The following is an 18,481-nucleotide window of genomic DNA, read 5'->3' as shown; positions in this document are numbered from 1 at the left end:
GAGTAACAGATTACAGACATGCTCCACCATGCCCGGCTAATTTTTGTATTTTTAGTAGAGAGGGGATTTTGCCATGTTGGCCAGGCTGGTCTCAAACTCCTGACCTCAGGTGATCCACCCACCACAGCCTCCCAAATTGCTGGGATTACAGGCATGAACCACCGCACCCAGCCCCAGATTGAATTTTCTATCCCAGACCCTCTGCTCTGGAGGGAAAGAGTAGAGAAGTCCCCACTCCTCCTCAGGCCTCAGCTGGGACTAGGAACAGCCCTGGAGAAAAAGCCAGGTCTCTGTGTTGCCCACTTCTGCTCCCTTTTTGGTTGGGCCTCATTCCAGGCCATCCTCCCCTTGAATCCTCCATGCCTCCCCCTCCCTCCCCTTTGCACATTTTACTTTTTTTTTTTTTCAAAATAGAGAGGTGGCCTCCCTATGTTGCCCAAGCTGGTTGCAAACTCTTGGCCTCAAGAGATCCTCCCCTCTCAGCCTTTGGAAGTATTGGGATTACAGGAATGAGCCACCATTCCTTGCCCTGTTTTCTTTTTTTTTTTTTTTTTTTTTGAGACGGAGTCTTGCTCTGTCGCCCAGGCTGGAGTACAATGGCATAATCTTGGCTCACTGCAACCTCCGCCTGCCAGGTTCAAGCAATTCTCCTGCCTCAGCCTCCTGAGTAGCTGGGACTACAGGCGCACACCACCATGCCCGGCTAATTTTTTGTATTGTTAGTAGAGACGGGGTTTCACCATGCTGGCCAGGCTGGTCTTGAACTCCTGACCTCGTGATCCGCCTGCTTTGGCCTCCCAAAGTGCCGGGACTACAGGCGTGAGCCACCGCGCCCAGCTGACCTGTTTTCTTTATAGCACTTGGAAGTTATCTTGCATGTTTATTTGTTCATTCTGTCTTCTAGCCCCCACTCCCATCACCCTCTTTGGGGCCAGACATGGTGGCTCACGCCTGTAATCCCAGCACTTTAGGAGGCTGAGGAGGGAGGAATGCTTGTGCCTAGGAGTTCTACACCAGTCTGGACAACATAGGGAGACCCTGTCTGTACAAATAATACAAAAATTAGCTGGGTGTGGTGGTGCACATCTGTAGTCTCAGCTACTTGGGAGGCTGAGATGGGAGGCTGCCTAGGAGGTCGAGGCTGCAGTGAGCAGTGATCGCGCCACTACTCCAGCCTGGATAACAGAGTGTGAGAGACCCTGTCTCAAAAACAAACAAACATGGGCCAGGCGTGGTGGCTCATACCTGTAATCCCAGTACTTTGGGAGGCCAAGGCGGGTGGATCATTTGAGGTCAGGAATTCAAGACCAGCCTGGCCAACATGGTGAAACCCCGTCTCTACTGAAAATACAAAAAAAAAAAAAAAAAAAAAAAATTAGCCAGGCATAGTGGCAGACACCTGTAATCCCAGCTACTTCGGAGGCTGAGGCACGAGAATCACTTGAGCCTGGGAGGCGGAGGTTGCAGTGAGCCAAGATTGCACCACTACACTCCAGCCTGGGCAACAGAGTGAGACCCTGTCTCAAAACAAAACAAAAACAACAACAAAAAAATTCCACTGGGCCCACGTTTTGTCTTCATCACTGCCGTATCGCCAACACCATATGCTTTGCACACAGGAGGTACTCAGAGATACTCAAGAAGCCAGCGTCCTCCACGTATACATAAGGAAACTGCGGCTCAAAAACCTTATGATATACAGCAGGGGAGAAGGCCCACAGCAGGACTGTGTGCCTGCAGGGGTGTCAGGAGGGCGGATCCCAGAGATGCCTGCCCAAGCATGAGGAGCCTGGGTGGCCCTGGCCCAAACGGAAGCCATAGGGGTGGAGAGTTGACTGAACCTTGCCTGGTGCCAAGGGGCCCAAGCCGCCTTCCAGCCAACCTTACCTCACAAGCTTTGGCAAATGCCCCAGGCTTCCCCACTTCCTCTCCGGGAGCCTTGGCCTGCCTCACAGCCAAGAAGGATGTGAGCAAAGTTGAGGTTCTCCCCCAGTATGTGGCCATCCTTGCATCTTGGTATTATTTTCAAGTGTGCACCAAGTTGTATTAAATAGTTGATTTTGTCCATCTTTCCCCATAGGGATTGTGTTTTTGTTTTTTGTTAGGGATGAGGAGGATTCCTTCAAAGCAATCAATTCTCCCATTAATTCAGTAATAATTGAATTAACTTTTTGCCAGCGTATAAGTTTTAAACATTCCCTGTATTCTCTGAAGCTTCAATAATTTGAGTCTCTGGAATAAAATTGACAGTAGACAGATTAATAGGAGAAAAGGCATGCAAATTTATTACATACATGCACAGGAGTCCCACAAAATGTGAGACTCTAGTAAGGGCCAGATTGATGAAGTCTAAATAGCATTTGAGCTCCAAAAACTGGGGCCTGAGGTTTCTGGGAGGAGGTGGCAGCAGACGCTAGGAGGTTGAGGGGAGGAAATGCATGGCAAACAAAGGCTGTCTTGTCATGCAGATAAAACCTCTCAAGTAGCCCAGTCCTCAGAAGAGATGGTATCACCTTCAGTATCCTTCCCTGTGAGTTAATTGTCCATGTTTTATGAGATGCTAGGGAAAGGGCTCAAGACAATGGCATTCCTTCTGCAGGAACTTCCCTTAGAAACAAAAGAGAACATCAGAGAAGGCCCCTCCCTGCGCTTCAGGAGGGTTTTGGGAGGGAAAAGGAGTAAGCGATGGTCAGATACTTTAGTTCAAAGCATTCAGCCTCCCACAGCTCCATACTTTGGGGTATCATTTTCTGAGCCCCACCGCCAATTTCCTAGGATAGGTTTTTTAAAATTTAACTCAATAAATGCAGGGGTGGGCCAAGCGCGGTGGCCCACGCCCATAATCCGAGCACTTTGGGAGGCTGAGGCGGGTGGATCACGAGGTTAGGAGATCGAGACCATCCTGGCTAACATGGTGAAATCCCGTCTGTACTAAAAATACAAAAAATTAGCCAGGCGTCGTGGCAGGCGCCTGTAGTCTCAGCTACTCAGGAGGCTGAGGCAGGAGAACTGCTTGAACCCGGGAGGCGGAGGTTGCAGTGAGCTGAGGTCACGCCACTGCACTCCTGGGCAGCACAGTGAGACTCCATCTCAAAAAAATAAATAAAATAAAATAATAAAATAAATGCAGGGGTGGCACATAGTATGACTTTTTTCCCAAATTTTTATCCAGTTATCCCAGCACCGCTTGTTAAAGCATCCTTCCTTACCCTTATTTTGAAGTCCTTTATTGTGTAAGATTTTCTACAGAATAGAATCTATTTCTGGCTCTTCATTATTTCCATGAGGTGTAGATTATTTTTACACCAATGTCGTATTTTTCTTGCTACTTTGTAATATGTTCTAATATTACATATTAGAGCAAAGGAATTAAACACCGCTCACAAAAAAGGAAAGAGAAAAAACCCCATACGGTTATTGTGAAAGCAGATCAGTGGTTGCCAGGGGCTGGGGTGGGGCGGGAGTGGACTAGAGGGCCACAGGAGAATGCTGGGGGGGTGGTGACAGAACTGTATCTTCATTGTTGGGTTCGTTACATAAGTCTGCATTTGCCAAAACTCTAAGTAAGCCCAGAGCAAAATGAAACCATGAGACCCACCTCCTGGACGGATGAGTGAGCCAGCTGGGAACTCCCATGGCCCTCCAGCCTCTCCTCTCGTGACATAATCACTTTTGTTTTTGTTGCAAGAAGCATCATTCTTTTTCTTTTCTGAATCCAATATGGATGCCTAAGCCCCCACCTGCCAAGGGGGATGGGTTATCAATATCTGAACCGTCACTGCAGGGCCTGCGCCCTCTTTGCAGCAACCTCAACACCTACATCCCCTGAGTCTCAGAGAAATGTACCCAGCCTCACAGATAGGCTTCCTCTGCCTGCTCCATGCTCTGACACATGCCACCATGGAGGCCCCTCTGCTGTCCCTAGTCCTGTCTGAGCACTTCTGGATTCTCTTCTGTTCTCTTTTCCGCCTGCCTGGCCCCAGTCACTATTTGGAGCGGCCTTCACTACCTCTGACATGTGTGGTCTCCCTCCCCCACCCACAGGTAAGCCCTATCAGGGCAGGGGACCGAGGGCCTTGGCCACCTTGGCTTCCTCACCTGAGAAGGCCCCAAATACATCACTGGAACGAATGGCAGCTGCCCCTGGAGTCCCTGTGCTTGGCACAGACCTGGTGCCCATGGATGGTGAACGAACATTCAGAGTAAGTCTTCCCCATCCACCCCACCCCAAGCTCAAACCCATTCTAGTATGGGGGGGGCTCTGGTTGCTCCTGACTCCACATCCCACCAGTGCCTTCTGGAGCTGCGGTGAAGACACCACCCTACCCTGGCAATGCCCACAGCTCAAAGGAGACAGGCAAACCAACAATTACAGCAGCACAGAAAGAGCTGACGGAGATTGGTATGGGGGCTGTGGGCGCAGGGAGGAGGGAGTGCCCAGGCAGGGGAGGCGGTGAGTTCAGGGCAGGTTTCTCAGAGCACTGAGGGGCTCTGCCTGCAGGATGAGGGCTCAGAGGGCTACAAGGGCTTGCCAAGGTAAGAAGGAGGCACCACTATCAGTGACTAAAGGCCACTAGTGTGTCAGAAGCCTGAAAGGATGGACCAAGAGGCCCAGGGAGCTGCTGGAAGGGATGACACTGACTGAAGGACTGGAGGCCCCAGAGGCAGGGAGCCCAGCACCAGGAAGCAGCCATCTTCTGCAGAGCAGGCTGCCCGGACCAAGCCTGTTGGGGAGGGGCTGCAGGGAAGGCTAAGCCAGGGCAGCTGGGAAGCTGAGGCCCCGCCAGCTGGAGGGAGGGGCTGCCCTGAGGTGGTAGCCACTACGGTGACACCTGTGGTCGGTTGGCCCCAGAGCCACCCAGCCGGCTGGGGGACCCAGCAACTGGTTTGTCCAGCCTGGATGAGCTGACGGGGATCCAGCTCCGAGACGCCCCAGGCTCAGGTTCAGCTCTCGTGCCCTCCCCCTACATCTGGGCCTGGCTTTGGTTTCTGGCACAGCTGCCAAGTTTTGGTACCTCCCACCCACTCCCCACTGGCTGTACTGGCCAGCCCAGCTCCCTAATTGCTGGGTGGGGAACTGTTCTGCAGAGCTGGTATACCGAGGTGGACCCTGGCACCAGGTGTGTGGGCCCCTGGCTTGACAGGCCCCTGGCCATGGAAGCTGTGATCAAGGCATCTGGCCAGCACCTGGCTCTGAGGGGCCCTCTGGAGGAGCCATTGTCCCAGAGATTTCCGTTTGGGGTTTGGAGGAGTTTGTGAAATGGGAATGGGTACCAAGGGGGTGTATAGAGGACTGGCCTGCCTGACCTGGCCACTCCCCCTTCCCCTCCTCAGGCAGACAGGAGCTCAGGTGTGGGCCTGCATGGGTCTCAGATAGGCCTAGGGGATCTGTCTGGGACACAGGCTCCACCCAAGCCTGGCCAGTGCCAAGACAGACTGGGGCTGACAGGAAGGAATGGGGTAGAGGGTGGGGCCAAGAAGGGGCCTGCACTGTCTCCAACCCAGACACTGGCTTTTGGAGGCCAGGCTCCCAAACACACCCCCTTGGACACACCCACCACCCACAAGCACATCTTTACACACACCTGCCACTTACATGGCCATAAACACACCATCCTCACAGCAGACAGTGCACACGCCTCACTCTCTGCCCTGAAAAAGGGGGCCCCCCAGCTCATGCCTCACACCCGTCCCCTGACATCCATGTGCACTAACTCCACTTCACAACCAGGACCCACCTGTGGGGCCTGAGGGGCTGCCAGGCACGGCCAGGGTAGCCAAAGGGAGTGAGCTGGGGCTCTCTGCAGACAACTTCTCATAAGTTCCCTGAGCTGCCCTGTCAGGGAAGGGACTGGTGAGCTGACATCAGTGTGCAGGGCCCCCTGGGGCAGGAGCTCATCTAATTCAGCCTGTGCGCCCACACTCACAAGGGCCCAGCACAGCACCTGGCGCCCAGTAAGCACGCAATGCACGGCAGCCCGTCCAACAATGAGCGCGTAAGGAAGCTGAGCTTCCCTCAAAGGAAGGGAGAGACGCCACTCACACAGCCAGACAGAACCTGTGTTCCAGGCCGGGCACCCAGCGGGGGAGCAAAGGCCCAGAGGGCAAGCCAGGCCTCTGAGAGACCAAAGGCAGGTGTGGGTTTTAGGGACCAGCCTTAGCTGAGAGCAGGGATCTGGGAGGACTGACCGTCCTGGAGCCCAGCGCAGGACAGAGGCAAGGCGGGGTGGGGAATGCTTCCTCCTGGGAGAGCTTTCCAGAATGCAAATCAATCATATTTCACCCCTACTTAATAATGCCCCAGAGCCCCGTTGCTGATGGGGAAATGTTCCCATTCCTTGCTGTGGTAAAGGCTCTTTACCAAGAAACCCATAAGCTTGCCCACCTCCTCTCCTGCACCTTCCTACGAACACGGAATGAGGCAGAGCACTTCTAGGGGCCCCCCACTCCTATGGAGGGAGGGAGGGAGACAGGAGGTAGGTGCGGGGAGGGGCATGGCCCGAGCCTGTGGATACTCCTGGGGCCCAGCCTTCCCACCAAGAAGACATTTCATGTTCCCAAAATGCCTTGGTTGACTTGCCCTTTGTTTTCTTGGCATTCCCTGGTGTTGTTCCTTCTGAAAACTCCACTGGTGCTAAAGAAAGGAATTTCAGCCCACACGGCAGCTAAGGAACTATGTGGGGCTGAGGCAAGGAGTAGGACTCCTCTGCTCCCAACACACATGCCCAGTGGCCATGCAGACAGGCGCAGGGCACACCTTCCCACTGACCATGGGAGGAGCTACTGCCCAGGTCAACAGCCTCAATCCCGACCATCCATCATCCTCTGGTCACAGGCTCAGCGTATTCTGAGCCTCTGGTAGAAAACATGGTTTTATTCTGGGGGAGGCCAATGTTCCCACCCCAGCCTCCTTCCCTGGAGGAAGGCCCCAGCCCAGGTCTCCAGCCTCCCTCCCTCTGACCTGCCCTTCGGGACCTTGGGGCTTGTGATCCCCCAGCCTCCTTCTCTGGGCCACATCCACTCCAGGAAGCAGGGCTGGGCCCTGCCTAGGTGCTCCTCTGCCAGGAGGGCCTTGTCCTGGCTCCTGCCAAGGCACCCTACCCAGCCCACGGCCCCACTGGATCCCTCCTCTCCTTGCGCCTCCCCAGCCCCAGGCTGGCCTCTGCAGGTTCCACCCCAACCAGTGCAAGGGAAGGCTGAGCCGGCCGTCTCAGGACACCTTCTGACAGTGCTGCTGCTGTCAGCTCACTCTGCTGGCCTCAGATCTTGGAGGACTCGAGCCGGGGACTCCACGGTGTGGGGGGCTCGCGCAGTGCCCGCAGTTCCTGCTCCAGTGCCTGGTTGCGGCGGTACATGTCCATGTACCCTCCCTGGATCTCCCGCTGGTAGCGCAGCACGCGCTCCTTCTCCTCCTGCCAAGTCCGCCGCTCCTGCTCAAAGCGCAGCGCCTGCTCCTGGCCCCGAAGTCGCTCCTGCAGCAGCTCAGCCCGCAGCTGCTCAGCACTGTCTCTGGCCTCGCTGCCTCCTGCCTCCCCCAGCAGGCCCCTGCTCTTGCAGTCATCAGTCTCACAGCTGCCTGGGGCTTCCTCCCGAGGGGCCTGCTCCTGCAGGCTGCGCACAGCCTCGCGCAGCCGGAGCAGCTCTGCGTCCTGAGCCTGGGCTTGTGCCCGGCTGCCCCGAAGTTGTGTCTTCAGACTGAAGATCTCCGCCAGCTTCTGGGCCAGTTCCGCCTGGGCTTCACGCAGCTGCTGCTTCAAGAGGCTAATCTCTGCTGTCTTCTGGCACACCTGGGGGATGGGGAGGACGCAAGCAAAGTAGGGTGTGGGGAGCGGGTTTGGGAGGGGGCAGGCAGAGGAAGGGACCGGCAATGGAGATGGGAGAGTCTCGGAGCCCTGTGGCATCTCTCACCTCCCATCGGGCTTCCTCCTCTGGTCGTGCACTGGGGTCAGCCTCTGGGAGGGTGCCGGGGGCCCGAGGCTCCGGAGCCAGGCCCTGCTGAGCCCGCAGCTCCTTGCGCAGGCGCCGCTGCTCCTGCTGAGCCATAAACAGCTGCAGCTGGAGGTTGCGCTCGCTGCGCTCAGCCTTCTGGGTCACCTCGTGCAGCCGCTCCACATACAGGCGCTTCAGCTCAGCCAGCCACAGCCGCTGGCGCTCCTCCAGCACCTGTCAGGGGGAAGAGATGCATCCACCGTGGCCCTGCCCCCTACAGGCGACTCAGAGCTCCACCTGATACTCCAGCCACTGATCATATCCTGTGCCCCTACACCATAGGACCCAGCCACACATGCGCTTTAACCCGGGATGCCCTCCAGGGTGAGGTGTCCCCATCACATGGCCCTCCCAGGGAGCCTCTCTCCTTCCCACACAACTCCCAGGCAAGGGCCCCCAGTGACATGACATCCCCACCACCTGGGATGCAGAGGAAGGAAGCCAAGCCAGCTCCCCCTTTCTTGCTCTCTTGTGTCCACGGCCACGTGGGTGAACTGGCTGGGGCCCCTCTCTCTGGCCTGTACCCCAGTGCTGAGGCACAGAACAGGACTCCAGGGCAGGGGCTCCCTCACCTGCGTGAAGGGGTTGGAACTGTCCTCATCGCCAAGGCCCCTCTTGAGCTCCTCACAGGTCTCGGGCAGCACGGCTCCCATTTCCTCGGCAGAGGAGCAGGAGAACTCATAGGGGGGTGGTGGCTCGGGCAGGCAGCTCAGCACAGCTGGTGGCCCAGCCTCCTTGGGTCCTCGAGAGGCCCGGTCCAGGGAGCCCCCGAGGTGGTTAAGGTGGCCAAGGGAGGAGCTGAAGGGGCTAGGGCCAGTACCAGGACTGCGACCGAAACTACCCCCACTGGAGGAGTCGGACAGGCTGGGCTCGGGCTCAGGGCCGCCCTCATCTAGGCTGAGGGCATGCAGCAGCTGTGCCCGGGCCTGGCTGGCCCGGGGCCCGGGGCTCAGTGGCGGGTGGCAGGCCAGCGTGTGCAGGCTGCCATTGCTGCGCCACAGCTTCTGGCCTTTGTGGGACGCCAGGCTTTGCATGGACAGGAAGCCTTTCCCGTTGCCCGCTGTAGGCTTGAACACTGAGGGGCGAATGCGGCACTGCCAGGAAGAGAGGGCAGAGAGGGCAGGTGTGAGACCTGGGCAGCTGCCTGCTCTACCTCCTGATGCTCTCACAGCCCCTGAGGGATCCTCTTTGAGACCGCAGGGCACATGCCACCAGGAGGCAGTGAACAAACCTCAGGCCAGCCCATAGCACAATTTTCGTATCTCAGCATGCCCTGTCCCCACCCCATCCCAACATCAGGGTCTCCAAGGAGACCCCACCCTCCCCACACCTTGTAAGGGGCATGGGCAAAGGTGCACCTTGTCAAAGCGACCCCGCTCTGGCAGCGAGGTCTTGCTGAAGTCACCCGCGCGAGGATGTTCCCGGTAGTAGAGGGTGGCATAGTCGGCAGGCTCGTTCCGAGGGGCCCGCTTGGTGTTCTTGGTGCTCTTGCTGTCCTTCTTGGGGAGATGCAGGTAGCTGAGGAACTCACGCTGGCCCAAGCCCTTCCGGAGGAGCCCATCAGGCTGGCGGGAGCCCCGAGACCCAGCAAGTGCCGCCCGCAGCTCTTCAGGGGAGAAGTCCTGCCGTTCCAACAGGCTGCCCACGCTGCCCATGGCAATGCCAGCAGGGCCTGGGGCTGTGGCCATGAAGTTTCAACAGGGTACAGGCAGCTGCTTCTGGGAATTGGGAGGCTCCATTAGGGGCAGGTGAGCACTGGCTGCCCAACTTCCCTGGGGCCTGAAAATAAGGCACTTGCTCCCTGTAGCTCCCCACAACCTGGCCCAGGCCCAGGTAAGGCAGATGTGGGTCCAGGAGAGAACCCCGGGACAGGATCCCTAGACTGGCAAGAGAAAGAAGTACAAGCCCCAAAGCCACCTGCCCATCTGTCACTTGCTGGACTGAGTCTAAGGAAGAGCAATGGTGCCCCAGCCGAGCACCAAAGGGCCAGCTCCACCTCGGGGCCTGTGTGGGATTCAGAAGTACCGGGAGGGGATAGGCCTGGAAGCAGCAGGACATGAGCCGTCCTCCCAGCACTGGGCATGCACAGGGCTAAGGAAGACAAACTTGGCCGGGCGCGGTGGCTCACGCCTGTAATCCCAGCACTTTGGGAGGCTAAGGCAGGCGGATCACAAGGTCAGGAAACGCAGACCATCCTGGCTAACACTGTGAAACCCCATCTCTACTAAAAATACAAAAAACTAGCCGGGCGTGGTGGCGGGCGCCTATAGTCCCAGCTACTCGGGAGGCTAAGGCTGGAGAATGGCATGAACCCGGGAGGCAGAGCTTGCAGTGAGCAGAGATTGCGCCACTGCACTCCAGCCTGGGCGACAGAGGGAGACTCCATCTCAAAAAAAAAAAAAAAAAAAAAAGAAAACTCAGCCTGGCTGAATCTGACCTTGCTTACCCTCCTGCCATGTTCCCCACCAAATCTGTGGGGTGGGGAGAAGGCACAGAGACCCAAGGCCAGTGAGACCCTCCTTCCCATGGGAGAGGGGTAACCCCTGCAACCCCTCTTCCTGCAAAGGGCAAACCTCCCCAAGGGAAACATCTGGCATGGGGGGGCGTTGGGGGCTACAGTGGGAGGGATACAAACAGGAAGGGCCCAAAAGCAGGAAGGATGACGTGAACAATGGCCACAGTTTCCGGGACAGGTGTTCCCGTCTGGGCAGTGGTGGGTGGAGGAGGGAAGGGGCAGCTGGACTCACGCCAGCCCCTGTATATGCTCTTATTCCAAAGCCCACCACCCGGCAGGGTGGGTCCCAAATCCTAACCCTGGCGGAACCAATCGGTGTGTGACCCCGGCCAAGCCACTAACCTCAGTGAGCCTGGACTTCCGCACACACACCCTGGCGACAATAACACTTATCACTGGGATGCTGGGAGGATGGGGTGGGATAACATGACAGAGCACCCAGTTCAGGGCCTGGGCCACAGCCAGGGTCAACAGGCTGGCTGAAGCCGAGCTCAGCCAGGCACACAAACATCACCAAGGGACTAGGCTGACGGACCACCTTCCACCTGTGCTGGGCCACACACTGGAGGCAGGGCTGGTACCTAGTCCCCTGGGGATCCTCTGCACAGCCCCGTGCCCAGCATGGAGCGGGCGTGCAGAAAGGTCTGGCCGAGTGAACGAATGCCACCTTCTCTGCCTCCCACCCCTGAGCAGCTGCTCCCATTCTCGAACAGAAGCCCAGCAGGCCGGCTGCAGCTGTGAGTCCCCTACCACCACCTATGCTTCCGGGCACCCACTCCTGCCCCCGAACAATGGTCGTTAGGAGGTTCCATCTTCCTCAACCATTTCCAGGTTTTGTGTTTGTGGAAGACAAAGCTCTCCAGGAGGGGGACCTGCCCCAACCCCACAGCCTCACCTCACCCTGTGCAAAAATGACCTCAGCTCTCCCCCAACCAACCCCCAAACCCAGGATGGGGCAAATCCAGGTTTGCACACCCCACCCAGCCCAGCCCCTGAGAACACACGTTGCAGGCCACATAGGAGATGCATCCAGGTAAGGAATCACAGGGGCTGGGTTCCTACAGCGACTCGGCCCTGCATACGGGTCCTGCTGAGTCCTGTGACAGAGTTATTGTCCCTTCTTTTTTTTTTTTTTTTTTTGAGACAGGGTCTTGCTCTTCACTCTGTCACCCAGGCTGGACTACAGTAGTGCAACCATGGCTCACTGCGGCCTCGAACTCCTAGGATCAAGCCATCTTCCCACTTCAGCCTCCTGAGTAGCTAAAAACACAGGTGCGTGACACTGTGCCCAGCTATTAACCCTTCTTAAAGGTCAGTGGGGCTCAGAAAGGTGAAGTGACTTGCCCAAGGTCGTAGCTGGTCACGGCTGCCCAATGTCTAGTGGGACCTAGGATTGGTCCCTACAGCCAAAAGTATTAGAATGGAAGCATCCTGCCTCCTCATCTGATACCTCCTTGCCACGACAAGCCCATCCAGCCAGAGATGTGGTTTGTCCACAAGCACACTCAACTCCTGTTGCTGCTTCTTGGGGAGGGGACAGCAGAGACCTGCTCTCCAGCCTGCCCTCACTCTCTCCAGGGGACCCCAGACACAAATGCTCCGCCTTTTGCCATGCCTCAGTTTCTGCATCTCTGAAGTGGGAAAGGGCCAGGCATGGTGGCTCACACCTGTAATCCCAGCACTTTGGGAGGCTGAGGCAGGAGGATCACTTGAGCCCAGGAGTTTGAAACCACACTTAGCAACATAGCGAGACCCCATCTCTATTTATTTTTAAAAAGGAAAAAAAAAATGAAGTGGGAAAGACCCTGCCTGCCCGGCTTTCCTCAAAGGATTACTGACAGTCAGAGATGGAGGGGAAAGGGCTTATGAAATGTAAGCCCTGTGTGGCCCTGGGGGCGGGGACGTTGGCAGCAGTGCCAAATACGCCCACCTCACCCCAAATGCACACCGCCTCAGCTTCCCATGGGCAGATGCTCACTTCCTGTCTCGAGGAGATAACCGACCCCCCAGGTTCCCCACCAGGCATCTCAGGTCCAGGGAAAGTCCCTGAGCTAGAGGTAGCCACCGGCCGCAACAGCCCGTACAACCACACACACCACAGTGTGCCACATGTCAGCCCCACCCAGCAGCACAGAGAGCCCATGTTAGAGGACACGGTGCAGACGGTCACGTCCAGCAGCAAACACAATCATACAGCTGTGCACAAGGTCACCCACAGCACTGAGCACCTTCCAGGACACACTGACAAAGCAGGAGCAGCCCAGTGGCATGATGACCTAGTGTCCTTCCCAGCCCCCAGGCTAGTGAAGGAGCAGCAGACAGCCCCTTCCCTTTGTCTCTCCTTAGGCCCCCACCATCCCCACTGTGCCCCTCCTGGCTGACTTCTCTGACTGGATTATCAGCTCCCCCAGCAGGGCGGAGGCCCCCAGCTTTCAGGACACTCCTCCCTGCCTATGTCACAGAGTGGGGACAGTCTCTTTTCCTAAAGGGGTCCATCCTACCTCCACCCCCTCCCCCAACACACACATTCCTTCCTTCCTGTTGCTTGGAAGCCCAGGGATTGCCTGCTCAGGGCAGGGCAGCTGTGCAGGCTGGAGGGGATTTGGTGGGGGAGGAGGGAGGGAGGACAGCAAGTGCCTTGCAGCCTCACTGGAACATCAGAGCAAAAAGCCGGGGCCCCTGCACAGGTTGTGGAGAGAAGGGTAGGGGACAAGCCAAGTGCCTGGGCTTCCCTGAGCTGGGAGCGGCAAACCCCCAGCCACTCAGCTGGCTAGATTTGGGCTGGGACATTCAAGCCACATTCTCCACAGGTCCTGGCTAGCCCCAGTAAGGCCTCTTCACTCCTGCTCCCCGCCACCAGTCCCCTCACCCCTCTCCAGTCCCCAAGATTAGCAGGCAGCACTGGAATCTCTGAACACGAAGAGGAATCGCTTTCGGACCAATCCTTGGTGGAGATGGAAGACACAGCTGCCCTGGCCAGGAAGCAAAGAAGGAGAGGACGCGCTTTCTTTGAGGGGGGCGTCCCAGAGCCTGTTGGTGCCCTTTTGGGTCACGCCAAAGGGCACTGTCACATCCTCACAAGACACACAGGAGATGAGTTCTGTCATCCCCCACTTCACAAGAGGAAACTGAGGTTCAGAAAGTGAAGTAACGCGCCTAAGGTCACGTTCAGCCGCAGGGGAGAAAGCACACAGGCTCCAGGATTAGAAGTCCTCTTGGATCCCACCTTGCATCTCCTCTGGGGTGGGACATTCCAGTCCCCACATGGGCAGGAGTGCTGCCTGCCCTGGCTACAGTCAGCCCCTCCTGAGCCCTGGCCCCAGGGAAAGGTCCCACCACCTGCTGGGGGATCAGCTCTGCTAAGGGGCGTGTCTGCAGCTGCCCCTAAGGAATGGGACTGGAATGTCCCAGCTCCAAAAGGGGGGGGGAGTAGGCAAGGGGGGCCCAGAGAGGGGCTGGGAGAGGCTGGCCCACCCTATCCCCTCTGGGACAGACACTTGAGGCAGAGACAGGGGCTAAAGCCTGCGGAAGTGGTGCTTACTATCACCATATAGTGCTTCACGGCTGCACCGCAGTCTACAGTTTTTTCTCAGCCCTTCTATTTCATTATCTCATTTCATCTCTACAATAGCCTCGTGGGGACAAACAGGACAGTAATTACCCTCACTCCATTTTACAGATCGGGAAACTGAGGCCTAGGAAGGCGAGGTGAGTTATCCAAGATCCCACAGTGAGAAGCAATCTCAACTCCCTGGGCAAGGTCCTCTCTACCTCAGCAGGTTGTCCTAAGCCAGGGGTCACGGGTTCCCCTCCATGGGCACACACTGCTGTGTATGTATTGCATATATGTCTGCCCAGCCCTCCACGCCTGTTTCTCCCAAGGACACCCGCAACCAGGCTGCTCTAGACTGCGGTCCACCAGGCCTGGAATCCCTCCTGCTGCCCCCCAGGTCAGGAAGAAATAGAGGAAACCTGCCTCATGGGGACTCCGAGTCGCTATGCTAGCTCTAGAGGCGGTGGCAGAAGCAGGCTGGCCGCATTCATTCACAGTCTCGCACATGCACACCCACACGCTGCCAGCCGGTAGAGAAGCCCTGCCTGGGAGGGCCCTGGGAGGAGGCTGATAACCGCGCCCAGGATGGCCTCCTGCGTCCGCTCCCTCCCGAGGATAGCCAGGCCCAATCTGTTCCTATGTGGTTGGGGTCGGGGGGTGGCCCAGTGGGAGACAACGGGTCTCAGTTCTCTTTCTGGATACAGCAGCCAGGGCCCTGATTTCGGCTTGTCCCCAGGCCAGCCCTCACTTGGGCCAAAGGCTGTGGCCGGGACTGGACCGGGTGCTCTGGCGGTCAAGACCTAGGAATGTCCCCTACCCGCAGACCCGCAGCTGCAGCCTGGTGGACCGGCAGGGGGTTGGGGGATAAAGGAGGTGTGGGAGGAGGCGAGAGATCTCATGGGGAAGTCAGAGGGGCAAACGAGGTTGCATCCCCACGGAATTTGTGTCAGGAAAGCAGGGGTGAAGGCGAGGGTTCCCCAGAGCTGCGGGAGGTCCCGGAGCCACCTGGGGGGCGGGGTGGGAGGCGCGTCTCCTCCTGGCCCCTCCCTGAGGCCTGCCGGGAGCGGCTGGGCAGGGGGGCGGAGGCCGAGGTCAGACGCCGGCTCCAAGGACGCCTGCCCCACCCAGCCGTGGCGCAGGGGTCCCGCGCGCTGCTCCCAGGAAAGCGCGTTTGCAGGGGTTGGGGAGAGCAAGGTAGCCTGCCGCCTGCCCCTCCAGCGGAGCATCAGGGTCGGTCCCCGATCCGGTGCCTCGGTGACCGGGAGCAGGGGACACCTGGGCGCACGCCGCACCTTGCCACCCCCGCCCATCTCTCAGACGGGAGCCTCGGCCAGCGAGACAGCAGCTTTGCCAAGGACGCCAGAAAACAAGACCTTGGCGACCCGCCCCACCCCTCCCCACCCCCCGAGTCCAGCCCGGGTCCCCAGCCCCTCGCGCGCCCCACTTACCATGGTGGCGACGCGCTCGCCGGCCCGCGGCTCCGCAGCCCTTGCGCGTCGCAGCTCCCCGGCGCGGATTTGAACCCTCCTGCAAGGCGCCGGCTCCGGCCGGGACTGCGAGCCGGGTCGGAGCGGCGGAGCGGCGGAGCGGCAGGCGCCGGGAAAACGCGGGCGGGCGCCGGCGCCGGAGCCGGATTGGCGAGGGAGGGACGCGCTCCGCGGCGCTCGATCGCCTGCCCCAAAGGCGGAGGGAAAACCCGGCCTGACTCACCGGCGCGCGGCGAGCCCACAGCCCGGCCCCGGCCCCCGGATGTGGGGGGCGGGGCCGCCTACCCGCGAGCCAACCTGGGCCCCGCCCGGCCCTGACCCGCAGAGGCGCCGCACGGCGGTGGCAGGCGAAACCTGGGCCGGCTGCGCCTCGCGTCGCTGCCTGCCTGAGCGCCCTGGCTCGGACCCGAGGGGTGGGCAGCCCCGAGCGCGGCCCACACCCCAGAGAGCGCACAGCGCCCCCGCTCCTCCTCCTCCGCCGTTGGCCTCGCCCGCCTCCTCTAGGGAAGAGGCGCGTGAGGTCCCTCACCTCCCTGATTGTAGCCGCCTCCTCTCCGGAAAACCTGATTTCCCCCCTCTGGGGATGAACCACAGTAGTACTTTGAGAAGTGAAAAGATTTTACCCCACGACTCTGGCTGAATTGGGCACAGAGTTATTTTCTTTTTGCCTCCAAAGTATTCTAGGGGCAGCAAAATCAGGTGCCTTCAGGGGCCAGAAAAATTACGCAAATGAGTCGTGAGCATCCTATTAAGACAGTAGGAAAACATGGAAACAGACACAGACACGTAAAGGAGTCATATTCGAAAAATTAAAACACCGTTTCTAATTCAAAAGTTAAGCATAGAGTTACCATATGACCCAGCAATTATATTCCTCAAACAAGTAATGTTCTTGGCAGTACTAGTCACAATAGTCAAAGAGCCAAAAGGTGGAAACAGCCCAAACTAACAATTGATGAGGGTGTAAGCAAACAATGGTAGATCCATTCAGTGGAATATTATTCAGCCATAAAAAAGAAATGAACGCCATGTGATGACTCATGTCTGAACTCTCCCAGCACTTTTGGAGGCCAGGAGTTCAGGAACAGCCTGGGCAACTCATAAAACTCCATCTCTATCTTAAAAAAAAAAGACCCGATGTGGTGGCTCACCCCTGTAATCCTAGCATTTTGGGAGGCCGAGGCAGGCGGCTCACTTGAGGTCAGGAGTTTGAGACCAGCCTGGCCAACATGGCGAAATTCTGTCTCTACCAAAAACACCAAACATTAGCCAGGCAGGCATGGTGGAGCGAGCCCGTAATCCCAGCTACTCGGGAGGCTAAGGCAGGAGAATTGCTTGAACCCAGGAGGCAGAGTTGCAATGAACGGAGATTGTGCCACTACACTCCAGCCTGGATGATGGCGTAAGACTGTCTCAAAAAAAAAAAAAAAAAGAAAAGAAAAGAAAAAGAGGAATGAAATACTGATGATACCTGCTACAACATGGATAAACCTCCAAAACATTATGGCAAGTGAAAGAAACCAGACACAAAGCCCACATGTGTTAATGATGCCATTTATAATAAGTAAATCCAGACAAACAGAAAGCAGATTAGAGCCAGAGGCTGTGGGGAGAGAGAAAGGCAGAGTGATTGCCTAACGAGCATAGGGTTTCCTTCCGGGATGAAGAAAATGTTTTGGAGCCTGACAGAGGTGGTGGTTGCACAACGTTATGAATATACAAATGTCATTGAATTGTTTGCTTTAAAACGGCTAATTTTGTGGTATGCACATTTTACCTCAATTAAAAAACATCTTGTCACTTGTGGAACAAATTTGGTCCACGGCCCACAAATTTGCAACCCCTTGTGTTCTGTGCTGTTCTTACCAATTCTTGCTAGGACAGCATAGAACCTCTAGGAAGAACTTCTGGCCAGGCGCGGTGGCTCACGCCTGTAATCCCAACACTTTGGGAAGACGAGGTGGGCAGATCAATTAAGGCAAATGATTTGCCTGTCTCAGCCTCTCAGTGTGCTGGGAGTACAGGCGTGAGCCACCATGCCTGGCTGGAAGAACTTTTTTTTTTTTTTTTTTTGAGACGGAGTCTTGCTCTGTCACCCAGGCTGGAGTGCAGTGGTGCGATCTCGGCTCACTGCAAGCTCCACTTCCCGGGTTCACGCCATTCTCCTGCCTCAGCCTCCCAAGTAGCTGGGACTACGGGTGCCCACCACCACACTCGGCTAATTTTTTGTATTTTTAGTGGAGATGGGGTTTCACCATGTTAGCCAGGATGATCTTGACCCCCTGACCTCGTGATCCACCCCACTTGGCCTCCCAAAGTGCTAGGATTACAGGCATAAGCCACTGTGCCCGGCAACTTTTTTTTTTTTTTTGAGATGGAGTTTCACCCTTGTTGCCTAGGCTGAAGTGCAATGGCATGATCTCAGCTCACTGCAACCTCCCCCTACAAGGTTCAAGCGAGTCTTCTGTCTCAGCCTCCTGAGTAGCTGGTTGGCACAGGTGTGTGCCACCATGCCCGGCTAATTTTGTATTTTTAGTAGAGACGGGGTTGGTCAGGCTGATCTTGAACTCCCGACCTCAGGTGATCTACCTGCCTCGGTCTCCCAAAATGCTGGGATTACAGGTGTGAGCCACCACACCCGGCCAGAATTTCTAATAGAACTGCCAGACTTCAGAATACTTGTCTAAGAAAACTCATTAATAGCTGCTTTGGGTCTCAGCCCTTGAGGAGCCAGTCTGGTAGGGTTACTCACTGGGACAGATAAAGTTTCAGAGCAAGAACCTATTTGGCTGTTTGGGGGACCCAAGGAAAGGCCTCACTGGAGCAATGGCTTTTGAGATGGTCCTGGAAGCATTTCCACTGAGGAGTGTTCCCAGCAGAGCAGATAGCAGGGCTAGAGAAGGCAGGGCACTTTCAGCTTGCTAGCAAGGTCCAAGC

At 57.0% G+C, this 18,481-nt stretch overlaps 1 protein-coding gene across 3 annotated transcripts; it reads right to left on the bottom strand.

Annotated features, from left to right (window-relative positions):
• Window positions 1–2,258: 2,258 nt before the first annotated feature.
• On the bottom strand, window positions 2,259–15,846 carry N4BP3 (NEDD4 binding protein 3). Of its 3 annotated transcripts, none has more exons than XM_004043112.5 (5): window positions 15,506–15,846; window positions 9,348–9,707; window positions 8,562–9,083; window positions 7,909–8,163; window positions 2,259–7,787 (listed from the first exon to the last, which is right to left on the bottom strand). In XM_004043112.5, the coding sequence occupies exons 2-5, from the start codon at window positions 9,675–9,677 to the stop codon at window positions 7,260–7,262; spliced, it is 1,635 nt and encodes a 544-aa protein (XP_004043160.1). In that variant the 5' UTR covers window positions 9,678–9,707; window positions 15,506–15,846; the 3' UTR covers window positions 2,259–7,259. The 3 variants fall into 3 exon arrangements, with proteins under 3 accessions (XP_004043160.1, XP_018882512.1, XP_063563091.1); XM_019026967.4 differs by having other exon boundaries at window positions 9,348–9,704; XM_063707021.1 differs by lacking the exon at window positions 15,506–15,846 and having other exon boundaries at window positions 9,348–11,651.
• Window positions 15,847–18,481: the final 2,635 nt, after the last annotated feature.

Source organism: Gorilla gorilla, chromosome 4, assembly GCF_029281585.2.
Source record: "Gorilla gorilla gorilla isolate KB3781 chromosome 4, NHGRI_mGorGor1-v2.1_pri, whole genome shotgun sequence".
Lineage (NCBI taxonomy): Eukaryota > Metazoa > Chordata > Mammalia > Primates > Hominidae > Gorilla > Gorilla gorilla.
The sequence above is the reverse complement of the archived record's forward strand: the minus strand, read 5'-3'. Positions and strand labels throughout refer to the sequence as shown.

Coding starts and splice junctions, on each gene's coding strand:
- N4BP3 (XM_004043112.5), bottom strand. CDS start 9,677: ATGGCCACAGCCCCAGGCCCTGCTGGCATTGCCATGGGCAGCGTGGGC. Junction 9,084..9,347: donor AGCGGGGTCGCTTTGACAAG/GTGCACCTTTGC, acceptor TCTTCCTGGCAG/TGCCGCATTCGCCCCTCAGT. Junction 7,788..7,908: donor AGGAGGAAGCCCGATGGGAG/GTGAGAGATGCC, acceptor CCCATCCCCCAG/GTGTGCCAGAAGACAGCAGA.